Source organism: Felis catus, chromosome D4 (assembly GCF_018350175.1).
Source record: "Felis catus isolate Fca126 chromosome D4, F.catus_Fca126_mat1.0, whole genome shotgun sequence".
Classification (NCBI taxonomy): domain Eukaryota; kingdom Metazoa; phylum Chordata; class Mammalia; order Carnivora; family Felidae; genus Felis; species Felis catus.
In genome coordinates, this window is record NC_058380.1 from 70,991,675 (window position 1) to 71,015,088 (window position 23,414).

A 23,414-nucleotide genomic window follows, 5' to 3' on the forward strand; every position below is an offset into this window, starting at 1 on the left:
TCAGTGTAGAGCCCAACTCTGAGCTTGACCTCACCAACCCTAAGATCATAACCTAAGCGGAAATGCAGAGTCTGATGCTTAAGTGACTGAGCCACCCAGGCACCCCAGTATTACTATTTTTAAAAAAAGACTGGGTCCCTCAGAAGAGGAGTTGATCAGCCATGGAAGCAGGGTAAGAGGTGATTCTTGGGAGTAAACATTAGTACTTACATAGAAAATCTAGTGTAAGGAGACAACATCCCAACTAAAGAAGTTCATTGACATTTATTGTGCCATCGTAAAGGCACCTTTCTATGATGGAAGACCCATCATTTTTACCTCATTTAATTCTGTGGAATATCTGAAGGGCTATCTCCCTTTGTCTGGGTTTCATACAAACTAAGTGTATTCTTGACTTGGGTGTCCTTGCAGCTTCTGTCTACAGGGAAATACAACGTATTCCAGGCCTAAGTCTTACAATATCCATAACAGTAGGCATCTCATTGCTAATGAATTGAATTTTTGCTTAATAGTGAATTTCATTTGCCCATCCAGGAGAGATTAATCTCTTCTCAGTTTGAGAATATCAGTTTTTCTTAGCTTAAACAGTGAGGGTCAACTTTTGGACTGTTAAATGAATCCCCCCATACCCTGTAAGCTCAACAACCTTCCTGGTGGTACCTTCACCAACCACGGATCCAGTACTAGATTATACTAGAACAAACCTGTAAATCAATTTGGAAGGAAATGACAGATTCATAGTACCTAGTTTTCCCATCTTGGGTCCTGGCATATTTCAATTTATTCCTTACATATAGTTCTTCTTTTTCCTTTTTTGGAAGTTGCTTATTTAATTATCTACCTGCCAAGCTCTGTATACTACATCTGACATTTTATAAGGATTCTCATCATCATCATCATTATCGTTATCATTTGTATTTACAGTGTATAAGGAGCAGCAAACTGGAAAGATTCCTGAATTTATTCATTCTGGGCCTGATTTCAGTAGTGAGATGTCACAACTCTTCGAGAAGGACAAGGCAAAAAAATCTTCTGATGAAATAGAATATTATGGTCTATCCTAAGGCTCACTGGTTCATAGTTTTGTCCTTTTATCAACAAGGTAAAAGTAACTTCTGTTTAACAAAGCAAGGGAATCACACAGAATTTGGTCTTTAAAAAATCCATCCAAATTGGCCCCAGTTAAAAAAAACATCATCACCATTTCAAGCTGTAAACTTCAGTGACTCAGATAATGGGATTCTGGTGTCTTTTTATCAGTGGAGAGGAATAAAACTGCACATTCGTTTATGTACCTGTATACCTGTGTCTCCGCGCATCTGTATACATGGATGTGGATTTATATTCATTATGAATCAACTTCACAGAAGTTCTAGGCCTTCACAGAAGAAAGGAGAAATCAGAGAGCAAGAGAAATAAATCACCAAATGCACCATGCCTTCCATGACTTACCCACACACCGAGGTTCTAGACCATCCCACTGGGTGTTAGCTTGACAAGTAAGCTTAGTACTTCCTTCTAGTCTGTACCCTTCATCACAGGTAACCAAACACACTGTCTTGTAGGACATTTCCTTGGTAGAACAGCTGATGCGGCCATGTTTGGGTTGGCGAAGATGGGGGCATGTTCGTACTATATAAAATGAAAAACATGGGGTCACATTTTACTAAATAAAGACAAAAATAGGAAGTTTAATAATGCCTACACATTGCAAGCAAGAAAATAACTTTTCTTAAAATGGCAAATAGTAAATAGCACATCATTATGTTTTGAGTTAGTATGGGACAACTGAAGGCATGTGTTTCATCAAATGCATTGCCCTAGTAAGATCCCGGCACTCAACCTCCTGCCCATAAGTGGGAAACTTAACCTGTCTAAGGAGTCTGGTCCTAGATGGACGATGATACCTCTAGATTGGAGGTGGCTGACAAAGGGAGGGATCTTCAACCTTCAGCTGGGCCTCTGCTGAGCTTTTCCAGGCTACACTCCAACAAAAAGAGGACGTCTTTTCCAGGACAGGGATTCAGGTTCACGATTAACTCAATTCTCAGATCTCATGGGCACATCCTGGGCTTTTAATGACCCCAGCCTCTGTAATCTTCAATTTCAGTATCCTACTCCTTGACTGTAACTCTGCTCCTTTTGGCTTTTTCACTCTTTTCTTCCAAGACACTTGCTGCAAACTCTACTTCATGATGCTAATCTTGACTTACGCGCTAACGTTGTTTTGTTTGTGTGTTTTGCTGCTTTGGCAAAGAGTGCCAGTTGTGCACCCGATAACATTCTTCCAAGTTCTATTCAGCACCAAATATGCACAGTTAGAAGGTAACAACTGCCCACCTCCATCACAATGATTGACAGCCAATGAAATATAAGCTGCAGTTGTGCGGGATGTGTGGAAAAGCTTTTTAATGGTGACCCTTTCAATTGAGAGAGTACTTTTTGCCTTCCCCTCTTCCTCCTTTGTTGTCCTGAAATACGGACATGAGGGATGGTACCCCAGCATATTATCGTCTAAGTACGAGATACTACTACAGAATAACTATCAAGTACTAAGAGGGTACAGCAAAAAAAATTAAAGAAGCCTGGGTCTCTGATGATAATGGAGCTATCATACCAGCTTCTTGTCTTCTTTTAGATGAGAGAAAAGTAAACTCTTAATTGCTTTAAGACATTGTTATTTGGGTCTTTGAAATAGCAGCAGCTGTACACAATTCCTAATTTCCTGTGCCCAGCATCCATTCACTCCTCCTTTGCTACTTTCCTAGGGAAAGGTTTTTCCCCTCTTTCAGCTCATGGGATTTGTGTGTGATCCAGCCCTGCTCAGAGGTAGAGCATGTGACTTAGGATCACATTTCCCTGGGCTCAGAAGTGAGCAGGTACAACTGGTGACATGGTCCTTTTTTCTACCAACTTCAAAACCACCCTGAGAGAGTAGCCAAGGGGTATTTACTAACCCCTCAATGCTGGAAATGCCCCTGTGCCTCAGTCAGCCTCAACACCACCAGCAGAAGTCCCACGGGGTGTCCAGAGACATATGCCTTTTCCTAGTACTGCAAATTCTAACTTGATGGCTTCAACACTACATCAGAGAAGCTACGAGAGAGTACTCATGCTGATTCTGCCTCTACAGGTCCCCAAATGGAATCTGTGCTCTGAGCTCTCCTGGCAAGATTTTCCTCACTGCCCAGCCCACCAAAATCCCATAATGTGTTTTAGGGTCTCTCTCAATCCCATGATGCCCTATATTTCTGTTTCTGACAATCTCATAGGAAGCCCAAGGCTCCAAAGTTATCCCTCATCTATCAGGGTCATCCTCATATACGTCTAATCCAAATCTAACTCACAAACTCTGGCACCTGCCCTCTGGAATACACAATCAGTCTTCAATAAATCCCCTCATAACCTAAACTTCACTTGTGAACTTTTCTCTCACTTTCTTATCTTAATCAGAATCCAATGGTCTCTTATAGACAAGGCCTGGAGAAAAAGATGTCCTCTTTGTTCCTTGTGCCTTCCCAGATTATTCTCTCTTCCTCCTCCCTTCTCTGTAAAACCTTTTAGCTCCCACGAAGGGTCAAAGTGTCATATTAAATATTCAACATCTTTCTCCCCCCAAATGTCTGCTGACCTCCGGGCCACTTCTCGTTCTTTGAAGATTTTATTCTGTCTCTGTCTCTATCTGTCTCTGTCTCTCTCTCTGACACACACACACACACACACACACACACACACACACACACACACACACAGAGACACACACACTGATGTGTGTGATCATTCCAGTATAGATGATCATTCCAGTATTGTGGGGTCATATTCTTCACCTCCTTTCCTGCAATAACCAAATCCTTCACCTATTTCATTGCCTTATCCTCTAGACCTTGCCATCACCAAGCTAACATCCCACCCTCTGACAACAACCTCCTGTCTTCTTGGATCACTCGCTGAAGGGCTTCAACTCCATCAGTTTCTGTACCCTACTGGGCTCTCCAATATGTTGTGTGTTCTGTAGATAAAATCATCTCTAAAGAACTTATACTCTCTCTACTTCTTTTTCTCCAGTTCTAGCTTAAACCCACTCCCTTCAGATTTCCAATCAGGGGAAGGAGGGCAAGGGAAAAGGGGAAAGGAAATGGGAGAATAAGAAGAGAGAAGACAGGGAAGAGAAGGGGAGGAGAAGGTCGGTATAAGAGAAGGAGGGGAGGAGAGAAAAGGGAAAGGGGATGTGAAGGACAGTGTAGAGGAGGGAGAGGAAGCTGAAAAATAGGGAGGAGAAGGTAAGGTAGGAAGAAGGGAAAGGGGAAGAAAGAGGGAGCGGGGAGGCTGTCCAGCCCCGTGGAAATCTGTCCTGTCAGACAGCATGTACAACCCTGTCATAAACAGAAATACAGAGAGGAAAAGAGGGTGCATTTCTGTTAGATATGTCAAAGGATGGTCACATAAACTCATGTGCTCACAGATAAAATCCTACAAGCATCAGGAATAGCACAAAAAAAAAAATAACCCCTACAGAAGAACAAAGTTCTACCATCAACAATAGCACTTCTGCAACACTAAAGGCCTGAAGACAACATAGCAATCTCTAAATATTTTTGAACAAAATCATTTGGGACTCAGAATGTTTTAGAGGACTCTGGGTAGGATGCATTTTTCTTTCTTCCACATTTCTGTATTTGCCAGTTTTTCATATCAAGCATATATTTATGATGAAAGCTTAACTTTATAATAATAGGAGATGAAGTTGGGGCAAAACATTCAGTACATATTCAACTGAAGTCACCGCTTGGCAGGATCTATTCTGAAGGAACCCATTCAAATGGTATTAGTCGGCAGAGCATAAATATTGGGTGCATTAAATATATATTTAGCGTTGATCATTCTTAGAGAAAAGACAAAAATCAAATTAGAAGTTAAACCATAAGCCTTTGCCTTTCAATCCCTGAGATGGCTTGGATCGAAATCAACTACTAATGACAAATGAGTAGACACATTTTGCCTTCCACATCTTGATTTTTATTGAATGTGCCCATCATGTAAGTAGAATCATTGCTGAGTGCATCAAGGGCATAGAACTATTTTGCCCTCCACAGTTTGGTTTTTACTCAGTGTGACCACCATATGTAACAAAATGCCAAGTGCCACGTGGAATTAAAAGGTAAGATAAATCCCTATGATCAAAATGTATTAAATCTGGAAAGCCATATCTTAAACAACTGCTTTTAGATTTAAAACACTGATGAAATCACTCCAGCTTTCCCACTCAAAATGAAATGGATTCGCAACATCTCTCAAGAGTACTGATAGTAAATTAGAGTTGGTGTTTCATACACATACAAATTATATTGCGTCTCAAATGTTGCTTTCAATAAACTTTGATTGCTCCTCTGAGAAAACAAAGCATACGCAAGGATTCCTAGTTAGCCCTTAAACATTTTGTACTCCTTTTCAACCAGGAGTGACCATTTATTATCATTCTTAATAGGAACATGTTTATTTATTAGTTTCAATAAAATTTTTTTTTATTTCAACAAGCTGACAAATTGTGCAATAAACGTTTCTTGATTCACATTCATGTCAAAGCAACCTTAAATGCTCATTTGGTCTTTTTAGAAAATAGCAATCGTTTCAAGAATACAGTCTACTAAGAAGTAGACACTGTGAGACCTGCTCTGGTTCTCATTTTAAAGACTAATTAGATTTCCACCCATATAAATAATTCCTGTCAAACCCAAATTGTGATAGCATCTATACTGAAAATAAATCTGATATTAAGTGTAGGATTCTTATTGTTGTGTGAGCCATTTTCTGAGGAAACCTGCTATCGCAAAATTTAATTTACTGTGATGTTGTGGCTTAGTTATCATTAGGAAACCACAAAAAAAAATCCCTTCCTAGTTTAGAAATAAATGTATAATTCAGAGAAAACTGAACAAAAAGTATGAATGCTTTATGATGAGTACAGAGGAGGAAGAAGGCTCAAGCCTATTAAGCATTACTTAACACTATAAAACATTAATGATGCAAAATGAAGTTTGCAAAAGGCTTTACATTTCAAACCGCTCTTTCATTTCTGTCTCGATTTCAGGAAGATTTGCAAGAAAGAGATGACATAACTGAAACGATTCTGTTCGTACCATTAGATTTCACCTGGAAATGTAAAATACAACTTTCTCCAGTTATCCGCCCTGAAACAGAAGTGAATCCCAATGCAGCTGTCATATTTCATTGAATGCCAGATGCCCCATATGTGAGGCACACCGTTATTTTATGTGCCACTAATAAAGAAACAGTAATATCTATGAAAGGATTTCATGCCGCTGACTTTAAGGTACATCTGAGTTTTTAGAGACGTTAAAATATGGGGGGAAAGTGTTTTATAATTAATGAAATATGGTATATATTTTCAAAGAGCAATATCTCAAGTAATTAAAGTCACAAATGATGCGCCAGAGGAAGGGAGTAGGTATCTTCATTCGGGACAGCTTTGTACACTAGTAAGTTATGTGTAGCTTTGGGAATGAAACTAAAGGGATCTTTTAATCTTTGATTAACATTGTTTTGTTTACATTGGAATATCGACTGAAATCACATAAATAAGAACAAGAATGCTCTTTAACAATGTGAATGCATAATGGGAAGTGACGCAGTCCGACCATCAGTATATCTATTTATCAATGGACTTACCAATACATCTATTGATCAAGTTTTTGATCATTCACCAGAGGTATAACTAAGGGTTGAGAGGAAAAGATACATTCTGTGTTCATAAAGAACTCAGTCTAACAGAGGCGACAGACAAGCTGATTAATACAAGTTAAGTGTGTTGGTTTGTATTATATCGAGTTGGTTAAGCTGGGAAACAAGCTGTCAGACTCCCCTTACTATAGGGCAGACTAGGGTTGGTCAGAAGAAGAACGTGCCCTGGATTTTGGAAAGCAGCCTGGACCACTGTAGCCTGACACGGTGATGGACAAATGTAGACATGTCCCACGGATCCCAGCTTGTCTTTGCTTGCCTCTATTCCATGTCCCAATTGTTGATTGTGTTGGCCTGAGGAAGCCCCAAGCTTGCTGCCAGGCTCATGGCTGTGGAACCATGGAAACCTTCTCTAAGACCTCTCGACGCATTTCTCCTTTTCAGTCCCACCCCAGCAGCAGGGCGGGCTTGGTTTCATAGACTGAGTTGGTAGAAATACCTCCAATGCTCCAACTTCTCTTCTAGATCATCAGTTTGCCTTCGGCTCCTTCCAAAATTGCATAAGGTTCAATTCCTAAAATAGATCCCTCATCCCATGACACTCGTGGTCACTGTGCCTCCTTGACTGAGCCTGACACACAGAGCACAGGCTCTAGAATGAGGGGAGAACGGATGCGTGGACACACGTACAGAAGTTGAGATCATCCCACCCAGGCTGAGAAGGCTGATGACAGCAGAGGGTTTATACAGAGAGACAAAGAGCAAATTCAGGGCCATCAGGCACTCAAAGCTGTGGTAACAACTTGTCAAAGGATGGCTTCCCGAGAGGACATGGCCATTTCTTATGGCTTTAGTGTAGGATTTGAGGCTCAGGGTGTAGACTGTGGAGGGTAAAGAGGCAGGGGTTGGACCTTACCCTGAAGGCGTCATCTACCCGCTTTTCTCACTCTTCTTTGGAAGACCAGTAAGTGGAAAAGTTAAAATGTAATGTTTTCCACCCTCTGCCATGACGTATTTGGAAGAAGGGGTAGTGATTTTACACAGAGCTGATAACTGTTGACTTTATAGGAATATATCTCAGAGGCTTTCTACGATTAACTTTTTCAGGCATGGGATGTGGCTTTTTTACCATTTGAGACTGCATGACTGAAAATGTCTTTCCTTGGCCTTCCCACATAAAATAGTAGCTGATCTGAGCTTAGAAATCTAGGGTCTGATTCTTTTCTCTCAGACTCCTGGCAACATACCCTTATCTTCTCATATTTAGAATGGCTAATAAGAGGCTCAAGTCTGATTCTCTTTCCTCTGTAGGTAATATTATTTCTAACTGTGAAACAGGCACAATTTTCTATTTTTCCAACACATTCAGAAATTTCACTACGATTCTTTCCAGACATGGATCTGTTTTCAATAATTTTTTTCTAGCACTCATTAAGTGATTTTAAACTGAATATCAAAGATGTTCATTGCATATATTTTCAAGATTTCCGCTTGGGGCTATGTTCTCTTTCATTCCACTCTCTCTCTAGGTTCCAAATATGAAAAGAGTCTATTTCCCGGGACTATTCTCATGTCACGTTATCATTTTATATTTTTTTAATCTTTGAAACTCTGCTTTACTTTCAGAAGAGTTTCTTTTTTTTTAAATTTTTAATGTTTTATTTATTTTTGAGAGAGAGAGAGAGAGAGAGAACAAGCAGGGGAGCGGCAGAAAGAGAGGGAGACACACGATCTGAAGCAGGCTCCAGGCTCTGAGCTGTCAGCACAGAGCCCGACACGGGGCTCAAACATGTAAACTGTGAGATCATGACCCGAGCTGAAGTCGGAGGCTTAACCAACTGAGCCACCCCGGCGCCCCTTTCAGAAGTGTTTCTTGAGTTGATTTTGTAACTTATTAATTTGGCTTTTAACTACATCTATTCATTGCGTCTGCAAACTTTTATTTCCTCTTAAGAAATCCTTTTGTTTTCAGAGATCTCCTATTTCTTGGAATCCTGGCCTTATTTAAGCACTGTAATTGCCTTAGAATCTCAGTGATTCCATTTGTTTCCCTTTTCTTTCAGGACTCTCTTGGTCAATTTTGCTGATTTCTTCCTATTTTTTTAATGTTTATTATTATTATTATTTTTTTTTTTTTGAGAGAGAGACAGGGAGAGAGCACAAGCAGGGCAGGGGCAGAGACAGAGAGGGAGACACAGAATCCGAAGCAGGCTCTAGGCTCCAAGCTGTCAGCACGGAGCCTGACGTGGGGCTCGAACTCATGCACCGCGAGATCATGACCTGAGCCGAAGTTGGAGGCTTAACTGAGCCACCTCAGCACAGGCGTGCCTCTTCTTTTTTTGTAGGTACACAGAAGAGAATGGGTTGGGGCCTGAGTTAAGCAGACTCATACTTGCAGATGGTAAAAACTGGCAGGTGATAACCACAGTGGTTGTCTCCTGTGGCTCACAAACGACCTCAGAGCCTGAGTAGGTGGGCTTCCCTTATGAGTGCAAGAGCCAAGAGAAAACTCCTTACCGTACTCCAGTGAGCTGTGTGATGTGGGGTCCTGGAGCAGTCAAATCCTCAGCAAAGTGTATTGCCAAAGGATGCCTGGGGGATGTGGTGGGGGGTGAGGTTGCCAGATTTAGCAAAGCAAACAAACAAATGAGGAGATCCAGTTAAATTTGAGTTTTGGAAAATCAACACCTCATTTTTAGTATAAGTAAATCCCACATCTTGCATGGGACTCACTTACACTAAAAGTTGTTGTTTATCTAAAATTCTCGTCTCGCTGGGTGTCCCCTGTATATCATCTGGCAACTCTAGGTAGCGGGTGAATACTGTATTCCGAAGCTTGGAAAGGAGGGATTCTCAAGGCCTTTGGTTTGTTCCCCTCTTTTCTTAGATAGCCGTCTTTTCCAACCCTACTTGTGAAACCTTAGGAAGTTGTGTGTCATAGTTGTAAGAAGAAGGAAAGGAGATCGATCCTACAGATGGCGAGAGTGGAGGTGAACTAAGCTACCATAATATTCGTCCTTTCTCTGTGTGATGTGGGAGCCTCTGCTTCTACTCGAGGTACAGTCCCCATTATTGGCCTGACTAGACTCTGTGATCTCACTGTGGCAAATCCCCACTCTCTACAGCACACTGTCTATTCCAAGCAAAGGCTGGAGACATACAAGTTGGCTCACTGCTCCCACTGCCGGACCCTCATGTGGCTCCCTGAGTCCTCCAATCACATGAGTCCTCAAAGCCCTCATTCTAACCCTCTCCTTGGCACCCTATTTTGGCTGCTTGAAATCTGAGGTTTGGGGTAACCTGTCCATTTCCTTCCCAGGAAGGCCCTTTCTTTGCTCTCTGTCTGTTCATAAAAGAAACATAGAGGGCATAGTTTACGATGATGTGGTCAATTGAACTTAGTAGTTCTGACTTCCAATGTCCCTATAATTTTTTTCTCTTTCTGTGGTCTGTGGTCTATGAAATCAAAAGAAACAAAGAACTTCACTGGTCCATTAAAGGTTAAGTCAAGGAAATCAAGCAAGGCAATCAATAAACAATGTGAACTGGCAGTTTGCATACCTCTGCAGGAGCTCTCTGAACCGGACCACAAACCATTGGGTAGACACAGAAGGATGCTGCTTCCCACGAGGTCAAATCCAGGGTTACATCGGACCCCACAGGCTGCATTGAAGTGGTTGTTGCAAGTGTTCTGGATAAAGTAACCGTTTTCGGGAGGCCTCAGGGCAGGGCAGTGGACAACTAACATTTACAGAAAGAAAATAAAAAAGCAAAATTAGCCTTTTGCCTATGAAACAGCCTCCTTTCCTGTGTTTGTTTAAGAGGACATTTTACACACACAGCTAAATTACCCACATCATTCCAATTTACTGCATCTCAATTTCTAAGTGCATATTTGAAAGAAGAACCCTTACATCTCACTCCTATTAGGTATGTATTTACTTCCAATTTTTTAAACAGACTAAATATATTTTAAGCCCTAAAAATGTTTTATTTTGACATCTATGTGGATATGAAATTTTCTAGTTCTTGATCTTCATAGGTCATAACCTATTTTCCTTCTTTTTTTTAATATTTATATATTTTTGAGAGAGAGACAGGGACAGACCATTAGAGGCGGAGGGCAGAGAGAGAGAGGGGGAGACACAGAATCCAAAGCAGGCTCCAGGCTCTGAGCTGTCAACACAGAACCCAATGTGGGGCTTGAACTCACGAACTATGAGATCATGACCTGAGCTGAAGTTGGAAGCTTAACCAACTGAGCCTCCCAGGCGCCCCTATTTTCCTCCTTAATTAAGGTGGCATAAAACAAAGAATAAATTCAACAAAGTATGTTTGCTACAAATCCCAAGAGCCACAGCCTCTTGTACACATTACAGGCTAATCACACAGTTTTAATTTTTGATATGAATAATATCAAGACACTTTGCTCATAAGCATATTCTCTTAAATGGATATAAATATCACCAGAGCCCAAACTAGCTCATTTGTTATATTTTTTGTTAAATTTGTGGCTGTTAGATTCATATTTAGATCTTTTTCAAGTACTAAATCTTTCTGGTTTCATAGTTATTGGGGTCTCAGATCTATTTTCTCTGGAGCAAGATATGGGTGTATGCATTAATAAGAAATGCTACTTAGTAAAAGCAAAGGGGGGCACCTGGGTGGCTCTGTCAGTAGAGTGTCTGACTTCAGCTCGGGTTATAATCTCATGGTTCGTGAGTTTGGGCCCCATGTCAGGCTCTGTGCTGACAGCTCAGAGCCTGGAGCCTGCTTCGGATTCTGCGCGCGCGCGCGTGTGTGTGTGTGTGTGTGTGTGTCTGCCTCTCCTCCGCTCATGCTGTCTCTCTCTCTCTCTCTCAAAAATAAAAAATAAAACAAACGTTAAAAAATATTTTTAAAAAATATAGCCACCTTGGTGCCTATGGTTATAATTAAAAGAAAAAAAAAAGAACTTCCCCCAAATAAGATTAGAGAAAGGATTATTAGAGATCATTTAAAATAAACTGGATGGAAATATCAGCATCATTTTTCTTAAGAGATCAGCTTTTGTATTTCCCATTTGCCAAATGCAGGAGGCTTACCTTCACACGTCTGGCCGGATGCCCGATATCCCTCCTTGCAGACACAGTCTTCCAGGGACGTACTTCCAGGTGGAGAGGTGTGATTTTCATCAGGACACAGAAGGCAAGTGCTGATTCCTCCTGGAGAACCTTCTGGTTTGTATGTCCCTGACGGGCAAGCTGGGGAAGTCCATTTTATATTAATTGATGGTAAGTGATAGTTAACATTTTTGAGACTAAGTAGGCAGAAAAAAATCCCAATAATAGCTTTCCATACCAATAATAGTATGATTCAAGCAAGGGAAACAGAGATTCTTTTTTTAAAGAATAATGTAGTTTGTTATTTACAGGTTAGGATGTGGCCTCTTCAGTCCCACAGTTAGTTACGATTACAACACAACCCAGCATGAGATGCCTGGGCTTATTTGTGGGAAAAACCAAAACAACGACGCATGTTACGGGACTAAAAGGAATCAGTGATACAGGACATATAAAAATTCTTTTTTTTTTAATTTTTTTAAACATTTTTTTATTTATTTTTGAGACAGAGAGAGAGAGAGAGCATGAACAGGGGAGGGTCAGAGAAAGAGGGAGACACAGAATCTGAAACAGGCTCCAGGCTCTGAGCTGTCAGCCCAGAGCCCGACGCGGGGCACGAACCCACGGACCGCGAGATCATGACCTGAGCCGAAGTCGGACGCTCAACCAACTGAGCCACCCAGGCGCCCCTAAAAATTCTTAATAAATACTGTTGACTCCGTATTCTCCTACCCCCACCTGTGCAGCCCCACCTCCCCTACTACACTCTGGGATCGTCTGCCAGCAGAGGAGAAGAGCCAAATACGCAAAAACCAAGGAGCCATTGTTTCTGTTCAAAGCACTTGTCTAAGGATAGAAGAAAGTAAAAGAGGGAAATAATCCAACTGATGGGAAATAGGCCCTTTGAAGAAAAAAGAATTATTAAGACCCTGCTGTCCCTGGCTCAGAAAATCTCATTCTCTCCCTCCCTCCCTCTCTCTCTCTCTCTCTCTCTCTCTCTCTCTCTCTCTCTCTCTCTCTCTCACACACACACACACACACACACACACACACACACACGCTCTTTACTGACAATATCACTTTGAATCTGTGACTTAATCTCTGGAGTTACACATCTACAAAATAACTCAAAATTGAGTATGGAAATTGCCAAAAGGCGTCGGCTGGGTGGCTCAGTGGTTAAGCTTCTGACTTCGGCTCAGGTCACCATCTCGCGGGTTTGTGGGTTCGTGGGTTTGAGCCTGCATCAGGCTCTGTGCTGACAGCTTGGAGCCTGGAGCCTGCTTTTTTTCCCGTGTCTCCCTCTCTCTCTGCCTCTCCCCTGCTCATGCTCTGTCTCTCTCAAAAATAAATAAACATTAAAAGAAAAAAAAAGGACATTTCCAAAAGAAGGACTTGCAATGCTCAGCTAATTTGATGCAGCACTGTCAAGTATGCGTGCAATTATTTAAAAATAGTAGCAACAGGGGCGCCTGGGTGGCTCAGCTGGCTACGTGTCCATCTTCGGCTCAGGTCATGATCTCACACTTCGTGGGTTTGAGCCCCGCGTTGGGCTCTGCGCTGACAGCTCAGAGCCTGGAGCCTGCTTTGGATTCTGTGTCCCCCTTTCTCTCTGCCCCTCCCCCACTCATGCTCTGTCTCCCTCTCTCTCTTTCAAAAATAAACACACATTAAAAAAATAACTTTAAAAATAGTAGAAACAAGTAATATATACTTGTGATACTATTTTATATAAATCATCTCATTTAGTCTACAAAGTATTAGTCAATAGTATTGATAGTGTTATTAATATGTGCATTAATTTTATTAGTATTTTGTCCACCTTAAAGATGAGACAATGGAGGCTTAGAGAGATTTGCTGACTTGAGTGAAGTTCCTGAGGAGGTAATACAGCTAGAATTTTTTCTTTAGTAGTTAATATTGGTTTGCTACATTTTTATGACAAAAAAATCAAAGTTACATTTATCTTGTTCTTAATTAGCAAGTCACATATTTCTAAATGGTAGCACATTCCTTTACCCTTCCTGTTGTCATTTGTTTAACCTCTGTTTCTGAGAAGATAAGGTCTGGCTTATTTATTAAAAAAAAAAAATATATATATATATATGGTTTACAACAAAATTGAGAGGAAGGGTAGAGCTAGAATTTTAAAGTAAATATTTATATGGTACTTACTATGTCCCAGGGACTGTTCTACATATTTTATAAATATTAACTTTTTATATCTCCTTAAAGACCTATGAAGTAACTAATATTATTAATTTCCTTTTATAGGTGAGAAAACCAAGGCAGTAAGAGGTTAAATAACTTGCCAAAGTTACACAGTAAGTGGCAAAGCTGAGATTTGAACCTGGATAGTTTGTATCCAGAGTCCAGATTCTTTACCACTACACTTGCTATGTCTTAAAACCAGGTCTCTTGGATGCTGTAGTCCTTGTTTTAACCACTAGAATAGGCTAAAAATATAAAAGAGACAAGATTCACAACATACTGTAATTATTAGAAAAAAATAACCATGCTTCTGAAATTCTTGATTATATTTATAAACAGAAGGTAACATTTTCCCGTGATATTCAGTAGAAAATTCTAGGACTGGCTAGATCTGTGACAGTATTTAAGACTGAGAGAAACGTTATAAAAATAGTTATAATGATATGTGACTTATGAAAAATAGCTCAGCAGAAAGAGAACATTGCAATCAAAGCATCACAGTATTAAATGTCGAATTATTATTGAATTATTCATATTACTGAGTATTTCTTTCTAGGAAAAGTTCAGTAAATATTTGCACCAGTCTTCAAGAAGATGCAAGACAACATGGTCTCCTTTATTTTTTTTATTATTATTATTTTAAAATTTTATTTAAGAGAGAGGGAGAGAAAGTGCAAGCAGGAGAGAGGGCCAAAGGGAGAAGCAAAGAATCCTAAGCAGGCTCCACACTCAGCACAGAGCCTGACGTGGGGCTTGATCCCATGACCCTGGGATCATGACCTAAGCCAAAATCAAGAGTGAGATGCTCAACCGACTGAACAATTCAGGCACCCTGAACATGGTCTCCTTTAAACAGAAGTCAGCAGCTGTAGGAGAAAATGATTAAGACGAACACTGAGATGGAGAAGAAAATACAAACTGTAACAGCAAAATTAAACTTCTTTGAGACAGTAAAAAGAAGCCATAAAATTCCATAACAACAGAACTAAGTACACCTAGGAAAAGTACTAGTTGTGATATTAACACGAGAATATATTCCTTACTTGAAGATTTAGTGAAAAAAAAAAAACCCTCAAGTTTCAGGTGAAATTAACAAAAAGTGATTGACACCCAGGATAAAAGAAAAGTATAGCAAGCATCTAGGAAAGAAAAGCAAGCACTTATAAATGCAAAATCAAACTGATATTCCATTTCTCCTGTGCAAAAACAAAAGGCAGGAGAAATAATGGAAATAAGATATATAGCTATGTGGAAAAAATATTATCAGCCCCGAATTCTATATCTAGGCAAGCTATTGGTAACTATGAGGAAGAGAAAGACATTCCAGGATATGCATAGCTTCTGAAATAAAGACACATTTCAGTGACTGAAAAGAAATCAAAAGTAAAAACTCAAGCATGGGAAAAATGGTATTTAGCAAACAGCTTGAGACTAAGAAACTAGTAAAACATACAGTAAATCACTAAATATCTTGCTAAAATTGCAAAAATGAAAAAAAATATATCAAATAAGGCCCTTTTTAAAAAGGAAGATAGATGATCTGGGGTGCCTCGGTGGCTCAGTCAGTTAAGTGTTTGACTATACCTTTATGGGCTGTATTTAGAGGCACAAAGTCTGGAATATGTGTGTATTCACGTAGTGTACATTTTGTACTTTGAATCACTTTGAAAAGTGTCTCAGAACATGGTTCATGGGATCGAGCCCCACACTGGGCTCTGAGCTGACAGTGCAGAGCCTGCTTGGGATTCTCTCTCTCCCTCTCTCTCTGCCCCTCCTCCTCTCTCTCTCTCTCTCTCTCTCTCAAAATAAATACATAAACTTCTTTTAAAAAAGAAAGACATATGATCTAAAGAAGAAAATAATCTGCATAATATAAAGAAGAAAGGTTTAAAATATGAGAGAAATTGGGAGATGAGTGGAAAGAGGAACGGGGGGGGGGGGCTTCTCATTTCTTTTTAGGCACATTGATATGATAAAGCCGAAAGAAAAAAAGAGGATCAAATTTGTACCTGAAAAAAGCAAGTAACTATGAACAGAAAAAGACTGTATAACCTCCAAATCAGTGGAAGAGGAAAAAAAAAACACCAAAGAATACAGATAGAAAAACCCTAGGAAAATTAAAAAAAATAACAAAGAATGAAAAACAGAATAGCATAAACTAACATGACCGAAGAAAACCCAAACACATCAGCTATCATAAATAATATTCATGGACTAATTTAACCCTGTTGATAAGATACACACCTAAAATAAGCCAGACCTACAGGTCAAAAATCATTAGATGTACAAAGATACACTAAATACTTCAAAAACCTATAAATTACTACTTTAAGAAGAAATAGAAACTTAATACATAAAGAGCTTTATCCAATGCATGAAAAAAAAAAAAAGAACACTCCAATTGAAAAGTTGACAAAGAACAAGAACTAGAAATTTCCTACAGGAGAAATGAAAATAACCAAAAATCACAGGATAAACAGTTTAACCTCACTCATAATAAAGAAATACATAGTGATGGCTACATTTTAATTTGGCAAAATTTTTAAAGGATGTTGATAGTCATTTGCCAGTAAGCATGTGAACAAACATTCTCTCCCACTCTGCAGGACAACCTGGGGGCAGACGCCAAAACCCTCAAGTGGAACCCTCCTTTTGATAAATCACTTGATTTCTGAGAATATGTCCCAAGTAAAGATGAGTAAAAACATATGTATAATTGTTGTTAACCATTTACACACTCAGCAGTGGCAATAACACAAACGTCAAGAGATGGGGGGTTTGTTAAATTCTTATGACAATTCCATCCAATGGAATAGTAGCCATAAAAATACAAGTCTTGACATGGAAAATCATTCAAATTATGTAGCTGAGTGTAAAAAATGCAGGTTTCAAACACTATGTTTTATATGAGCCTTTTGGGCTAATAAATACATATAGGAAACTTCAAGGATATGATCTTTAAGGTTATGTATACCTGGTATATATTCATGGTAGAATTACGAGACTTTCAGGTTTACTTTTGTTGATCTAGTATTTTCGAGTTTTGCTACACTGAATAGGTATTACTTGTGCAAAAAGAATTCAAAGTAAATAAAAATTATATGTAAAAGAAAGTCATTGTCTCAAATGCTGTATTTCACAAGGTTACTGGTTCTCTGACCTTGGAGATCACTTTGGTTCCTCCTTCTCCATCTTCTCCAATATCCAAATGGAAACCGTGTTTTTTGGATTTTTCTCTTTCCAAAATCCTCTGCGTTTCCCCCCTCCCTCCATCAGCATTGCCTTATCTTAGATCTGAACTCATTATCTCTCATCCGGGTTTTTACACAGCTCTTTACTGGTCTCTTGGCCTCCATTTCTTCTCTTCATTCCACCATGAATGCTGTGCCTGAAGAGCTTTCTAAAATAGAAATGTGATCAAATCACTTTCTATCTAAAAACTGCACCGACAGGATAAGGCCTTCTCTCTTCACTCTGATCTTCACAGATCTTTGATCTGTCTGTAACATTCCTGTCTGTCTCCTACAAGGGATCAGTGCAATTTCACATCCTGGTTGGAACCTGCTTCAGAATCAAGGAGAGCCTAGTCTTGCATACCTCCTCCATCTCAATTTACTGGACTTGGGAGTTTGAGCAATTACTTAATTTTTCTGAGACTTGGTTTCTTTGTGCGTAACATTAGTAGTAAGTCCCTTATAAATTTTGTTGTTAGGATTAGCAGAAATAATGAGTAAATGCCTGGCGTGGAGTTAGCATTCAGTAAATTTTAGAATAAGGTCTCCAACTCTTAACTTTCTCAACAGATAATTATCCATCTTTTATAGATTTGCTGTGCCTGGTGGGTGCTCGGTGCTTGGCAAATATTACCTCTTTTATCTTCCAGTTAGCTTTGCCTTTGCATAAGCTCTCCTTTGTCTGAGTGAACCACCAGCACCCTTCATGACTAACTCGTTCTTCACAGCTCCTCTGACTTTTTCAGACAGATTCCATTGCCTTCGTTTCTGTGCCCCCAGAGTACATCATGCTTACCTCTGCTCTGGCACATGTCACACTGTATGTAAAATATGCAGTTGTCTCTTTCTCTCAGTAATATGAACATGCCCTTGTATGTTCAGAGTCTTCCAATTATCTGACCTAGCCATTAGCCATTGCATCGCCTGACCAAGTCACTCAATCAAAGAAGGGGAAGGGCAAACAGCTGTGTTGGAAGGTGTAGGGCAGGTTAGTGCGGAAGGAGGACTAAAGTCAAAGAGAATAACAATCAGGTGATGTGAAGGCATTGACCTTGGGGTCAAGACCACCGAGTTGCATGCAACCTTGGCCCTTCTGCTGACAAGGGACAGGGTCACTGGCAAGTGACTTTCTTCTCTTTTCCTACAAACTACAGAAGTTACAACTGATGATGGCCCTGACCTTTTCAATGCTAACATTTGATGATTCTAGAAATAGAATAATACTAGAAAGTAAGTTAAAGAAATCTTCCATAGGAGCAATCAGATTCGGTTTACAGATTCTACAATTTATTTTTAAAATAATATTACATAAAAAGGAAGCAATCTTAACAATATTACTCTCCAAACTGTTTTGAGTAATCAAGGGTTTATAACATTGGAGAACAGTGTTTTGGATAAAAATATCCAAAAGTACATTTGGAAATGTATTGTGAAATTCATAATGATAATGGAAAACAGACGTTAGGAGAACTATTTAAAGGCATTGCACAATTCTAGTGGGAGAGGTGTAATCAACTTCTTTGATACCCAAGGGGGAAAACTCCTCATCTAAAACCAAGCAAAAGTTGAAAATACTAAATAAAACCATGGTTTGAACAAGTTTCACAAGTGATGGTAAAGGGCCAGGTATGTTCTTTTTTTTGGTCATGAAATGTTTCCTTCCTGGAAATGTACCAAATATTATTTCTTAATTGCTCTTTTAGTTGTTAAAATAACCACTTTCTCTTTTCAGAAACATCTTGGCAGCTATCAGCTACTATTACTGGCAGTGTGATTCTTGAAATTATCATGTTGTGCTAACATTAGTCTTCTGCTCGGCTGACAGAGGAATCCTTTGATTGATGCAAATTAAAACATCAGCCAGTTTGGAATTTGTAAAATATAAGGGAGCCTCCATTCTCTCTACTCTATCTTATCCACAATATTAAACTGTTAGATGACTATTTTAGCTAGAATAAATAACATCCGTTATACAGTAACAAATATTTTATAAACTTCCTTCTTACACATAATCTAAGATTAATTTTTTAAAACTGTGATAATTGTTAAGAGCCTCTTTTCCTTGCACAACTCATCTTTAAAGGTTAACGAATTCCTTTAAAGGATATAGTGGTACGGTAGCTACATCAGCTGCATTCAGGCTGTGTGCTACACCACCCCAAGGGTGCCCATTCAGGTAGATGACAGTGCCACCCCAGTTCTGCTCTATCTATGAAGGGCACCAAGCAAATGTCTGGGCTCCCAGAGAAAGGTTCTTTATTATTACAACATCATGTTCCTCCTCAACTTTATGGATCTGGTCTGAATGAGGAAAATGTTCCTACAAAGAGTTCTGTTCAAATTTCGAGCACAGGGATCCACCGCCCTAGAAGAGAACCAGTTCTCTTTCCCCATGCCGAGCCAATATTGTCATAACTGCAAGACAAGGACGTGGGCATGCATACAAAGAACGACGCTTCTACCAGAGAGCCGAGATCCTTCCGATTTTCATTAATGAATTAGATAAGGAGACTTTTAACTGCCTTGGATGCCGCACAACTGAATCTGTCGTAAACGAATTAGGAGCCTGTCAATCTCCCTGCCATTGGGTAGCTCGTTTGGCTGAAGTGCAGCGTATTTGGACTCAACTGAATTCGAGTAACTGTGTGGTGCCAAAGGAGCAAATGGCACACTCGCGGCGGGACGCCATGTTGCAAATAGAAGCACCTGCTCAGACTAGAGAGGAGATTACTGATGGATCAGGACAAGTCTATCAAAAAACAAAAACGAAAAGCCTCAAAAGACTGTGTCCAAAAGAGGATGCATCAGCAAAGTTATTATTATGTATTAAGAAATAATATATGTGACGTGTGTCACACACACACACACACACACACACACACACACACACACACGCTCACACGTAAATATGACCTGGCTGAGTACAGAATACAAGGTCTTTTGGGTTGAAAATTCTGTCTTCTTAATTGTCTTAAGGTGCCTACTGTCTAGACGAGAAATGTGAGATCATCCTAAGTTTTATAATGAAAACTTGGTGGGCAAAAACTTTTAGGAGAGGCCACTGGGGATTTTAAAATTATCTTTAACCTTGTTTATTCTTTCTAAAATAGCTAATGACTCAGAATCATATAAAGAAGAAAATAAAATTTACTGTAAGCTAAACCACATTGGCTTAATGTTTGATATTTAAGTTGAATCCAGTTTTTTAATAATTATAAATAACTTTCATGCAATCATCTTGTTCTCTTATTTCTTTCATCCATTGAAAATCTTTTCTCTTAAGCAAAATAGTATTAACTTTTCAAACTCATTAGACTATTGTTGAATTACTTTATATTTCTATATTTATATTACTTTATATTTGAATTAAAGTCAAATACTTTATTAGGGCTAAAAGTATATATCTTATTGTACTCTCATGAACACTGGGTATTAACTTTTTTTAAAATTACTAATTAATCAGGCCATTTTGGAGCCTGCGGAGGCCTGCTGGGAACAGGACTCCTAAAATGACAAACACGTCTGGAAGGCTGTGGTCCACGGCCATTTTTGCTGGGAGCACACAGTTCTTAAAGTTGAAGGTGTTTATGCTCGAGATGAAACCGAATTCTATTTAGGCAAGAGATGTGCTTATGTGTGCAAAACAAAGAACAACACAGTGACTCCTGGTGGCAAACCGATAAAAACCAGAGTAATCTGGGGAAAAGTAACTTCTGTGCATGGAAACCAGTGGCATGGCTCATGCCAGATTACAAAGCAGTCTTCCTAACCCTAACCATGGCCACAGAATCCGTGTGATGCTGTACCCCTCACGGATTTAAACTTACTGAAAAGTAAATATAGGTGTAGATTTGTTCTCTTTTTAAAAAATAAAATAACCAATTAATCAATTATCTAAATGTGAAATCTTATGAGTTTCAGTGCAACAGGGTTTCAACTTGAACCTAGGGTGGATCTACCCCTGAGATTCAAATATGTGTAGGTCTATTGCTTGAAGAACGTGAGAACGTTTTGGGAGAAAACACCATCCATGGAAGGGTGATATTCAAAATATTACAACTCAGTGGCACGACCACTGATCACTGACAAGAGACATTAGCTGTAGCATCATGCAGAATTCTGCAGGCCCACACATCTGCCAGATGTTGCCTCTACACGTGCTGGACCATGGGATAGGTGCCAGTGACCCTGGAAAAGGGGTTAGATCAGTGAAGGAAAATTCAAGAGACTTAGGGCAGTAGCCGTTTACCAGTCAGTACATAAGTATTTCAATATCTCAACAACTTTTACAACTGGACTAATGCATAGCTGCTGAATATTAGCCTTTCCTAAGGAAAGAGAGCAGTGATGCAAGTTGAATCTAAGAACAAGCTTGGAAGTAAGAAAGGAAGAAAGCTCTGAGTATGGTTTTGTGTTTAGTGTCAAATTTGTTTCCCTGTGGTCTTATAAGGAGTGGTAAGTGACGAGTAAAGTCTGAGGCCACACTCACCTTCAATAAGGCTTTAAGATCTTTGGTAGTTTGGAAATGTGTTTACCTGTTGTTTTCCATGCTCACTGTTGTTACACTAATTATACCTAATTATTTTATGATATGATTGATTCTGTAACCTCCATACATACAACTCTTGTTCTAGGTTACATTCAGTGATTTCTGTCCACAGATGCCGAATTAATATTTCTGTAACATCGTTTTGAACGTGCCACTTTCCTGCTCAAAAATCTTCAATGTCTTGTAGTTGTCAGTTAACCAAAGGCCATCTCTGTAGCATGGAATTCAAGCCCGAGTACAATCTAGTTCCTACTCCCTACCTTTCTTGCTCTGAACCCCACTATGTTCACAGATGTAGCCCATTCATCCATCCATACAAGCTATCACCAGTCTCCATCATGGGTCTGTACTTTCTGTTCTCCACAGTGGTATCTCCTATTTCTAACTGTCCAAGTCCTATCATTCAAACCCGGTGAAAATCCCATTACCTTCATAACTAAATATTTTCAGAACAGTGATAGCCTTTTGTGTATCATACATGTCACAGCATTTTAATTTTCATTCAATCTCAGTTGCTTAGAACCGGATCAGCTATAACACTTTGTTCATGACACACAGTCTGACTTCTTTATAGTTATAGCTCCATTTCATGATAAGCTACTTTAAGGCAAGTTTGGGGCAATAATCATATCTTCCAAAATATCTAAAAGATATTTGACAGTTAAAGGAGTCAATGGATAGATTGAAATGATTTCCTTCTGGAGTTTCCATAAAACCCTTATTCCACCTGGCATTCATTCTGATATCTGTGTGGTCCAGTCACTGCACCTTGAAGTAGTCCACTCATGAAGCAATATTTTTCCTTCCATATTCCCATGTTAAAATGTTTGGATTATTTTCTGAATAATCTGTGTGTAAATAAAATTGCAAGTTTCACTGTGTCATCACCTTTCTCCCATTTCATCCATTAAAGCAGGGTGTGGTGCGAAGGATCAAGTGCAGAATCCTTGGATGAGAATTCTGCTAATTATTACTGGCTCTGACACTGTCTGCCCTTCTCTGAGTTATATAACCAATTGAAGAACTTGTTTTGCCATCATGACACGATGGGTGATCATGTTTGTAAAATTTCATGACCCTCTGTAGAGATGAAAAGGGTATGACAGGTAATGGGCTACAGGGGCCAGGGGATAACACAGAACTCCATCTGTACCCTTACAGTCATTCCGCTTTGACACAGATGATTAAGAGGGGTAAAGTGCCATGTTATATGACAACACATAAGTGAGACACTACCTAGACTTGAAGCAGGGGTGGGGTGATCAGGTAAGCTTTGTTGGTCAAAGCGATTTCAGAGCGAGACCGGATGAACCATGCACACCAGTGAGAAGTGTAGGCGGAGGGCGATGGCATTCAAAACAGAGGCATCGACATGTGCGGGCCCAGAGGCAAGAGAGAGCATGCCTGAAAATACACGTGTTCACTCTGCCTGGAGTACAGAGAGGCCAGAAAAGAGAGTGAGTGCCAAAACCATGAAGGTTGGGTAGGCCACATTCGAAACCTAGGAGTTTATCCTTAGAGCAGTAAGAACAATGACAATGTTTAAGTTAAGGTACATGACAAGATCACTTTGGGTGACTTCTGGAGACTTATTCGCAAGGACCGTAACATTTCATTCTC

General features: G+C 39.6%; 1 protein-coding gene across 4 annotated transcripts in view; it reads right to left on the bottom strand.

The window, feature by feature from the left end:
• The window catches only part of SVEP1 (sushi, von Willebrand factor type A, EGF and pentraxin domain containing 1), a 351,417-nt gene that overhangs the window by 128,650 nt on the left and 199,353 nt on the right, over positions 1-23,414 (bottom strand). For all 4 annotated transcript variants that reach the window (XM_045043475.1, XM_023242560.2, XM_011288665.3 and 1 more), the window contains 3 exons: positions 11,784-11,942; positions 10,261-10,440; positions 1,453-1,632 (listed from right to left, as the gene is read on the bottom strand). In XM_045043475.1, coding sequence (XP_044899410.1) covers positions 1,453-1,632; positions 10,261-10,440; positions 11,784-11,942 — 519 coding nt within the window. The remainder of the gene's footprint in view (positions 1-1,452; positions 1,633-10,260; positions 10,441-11,783; positions 11,943-23,414) is intronic.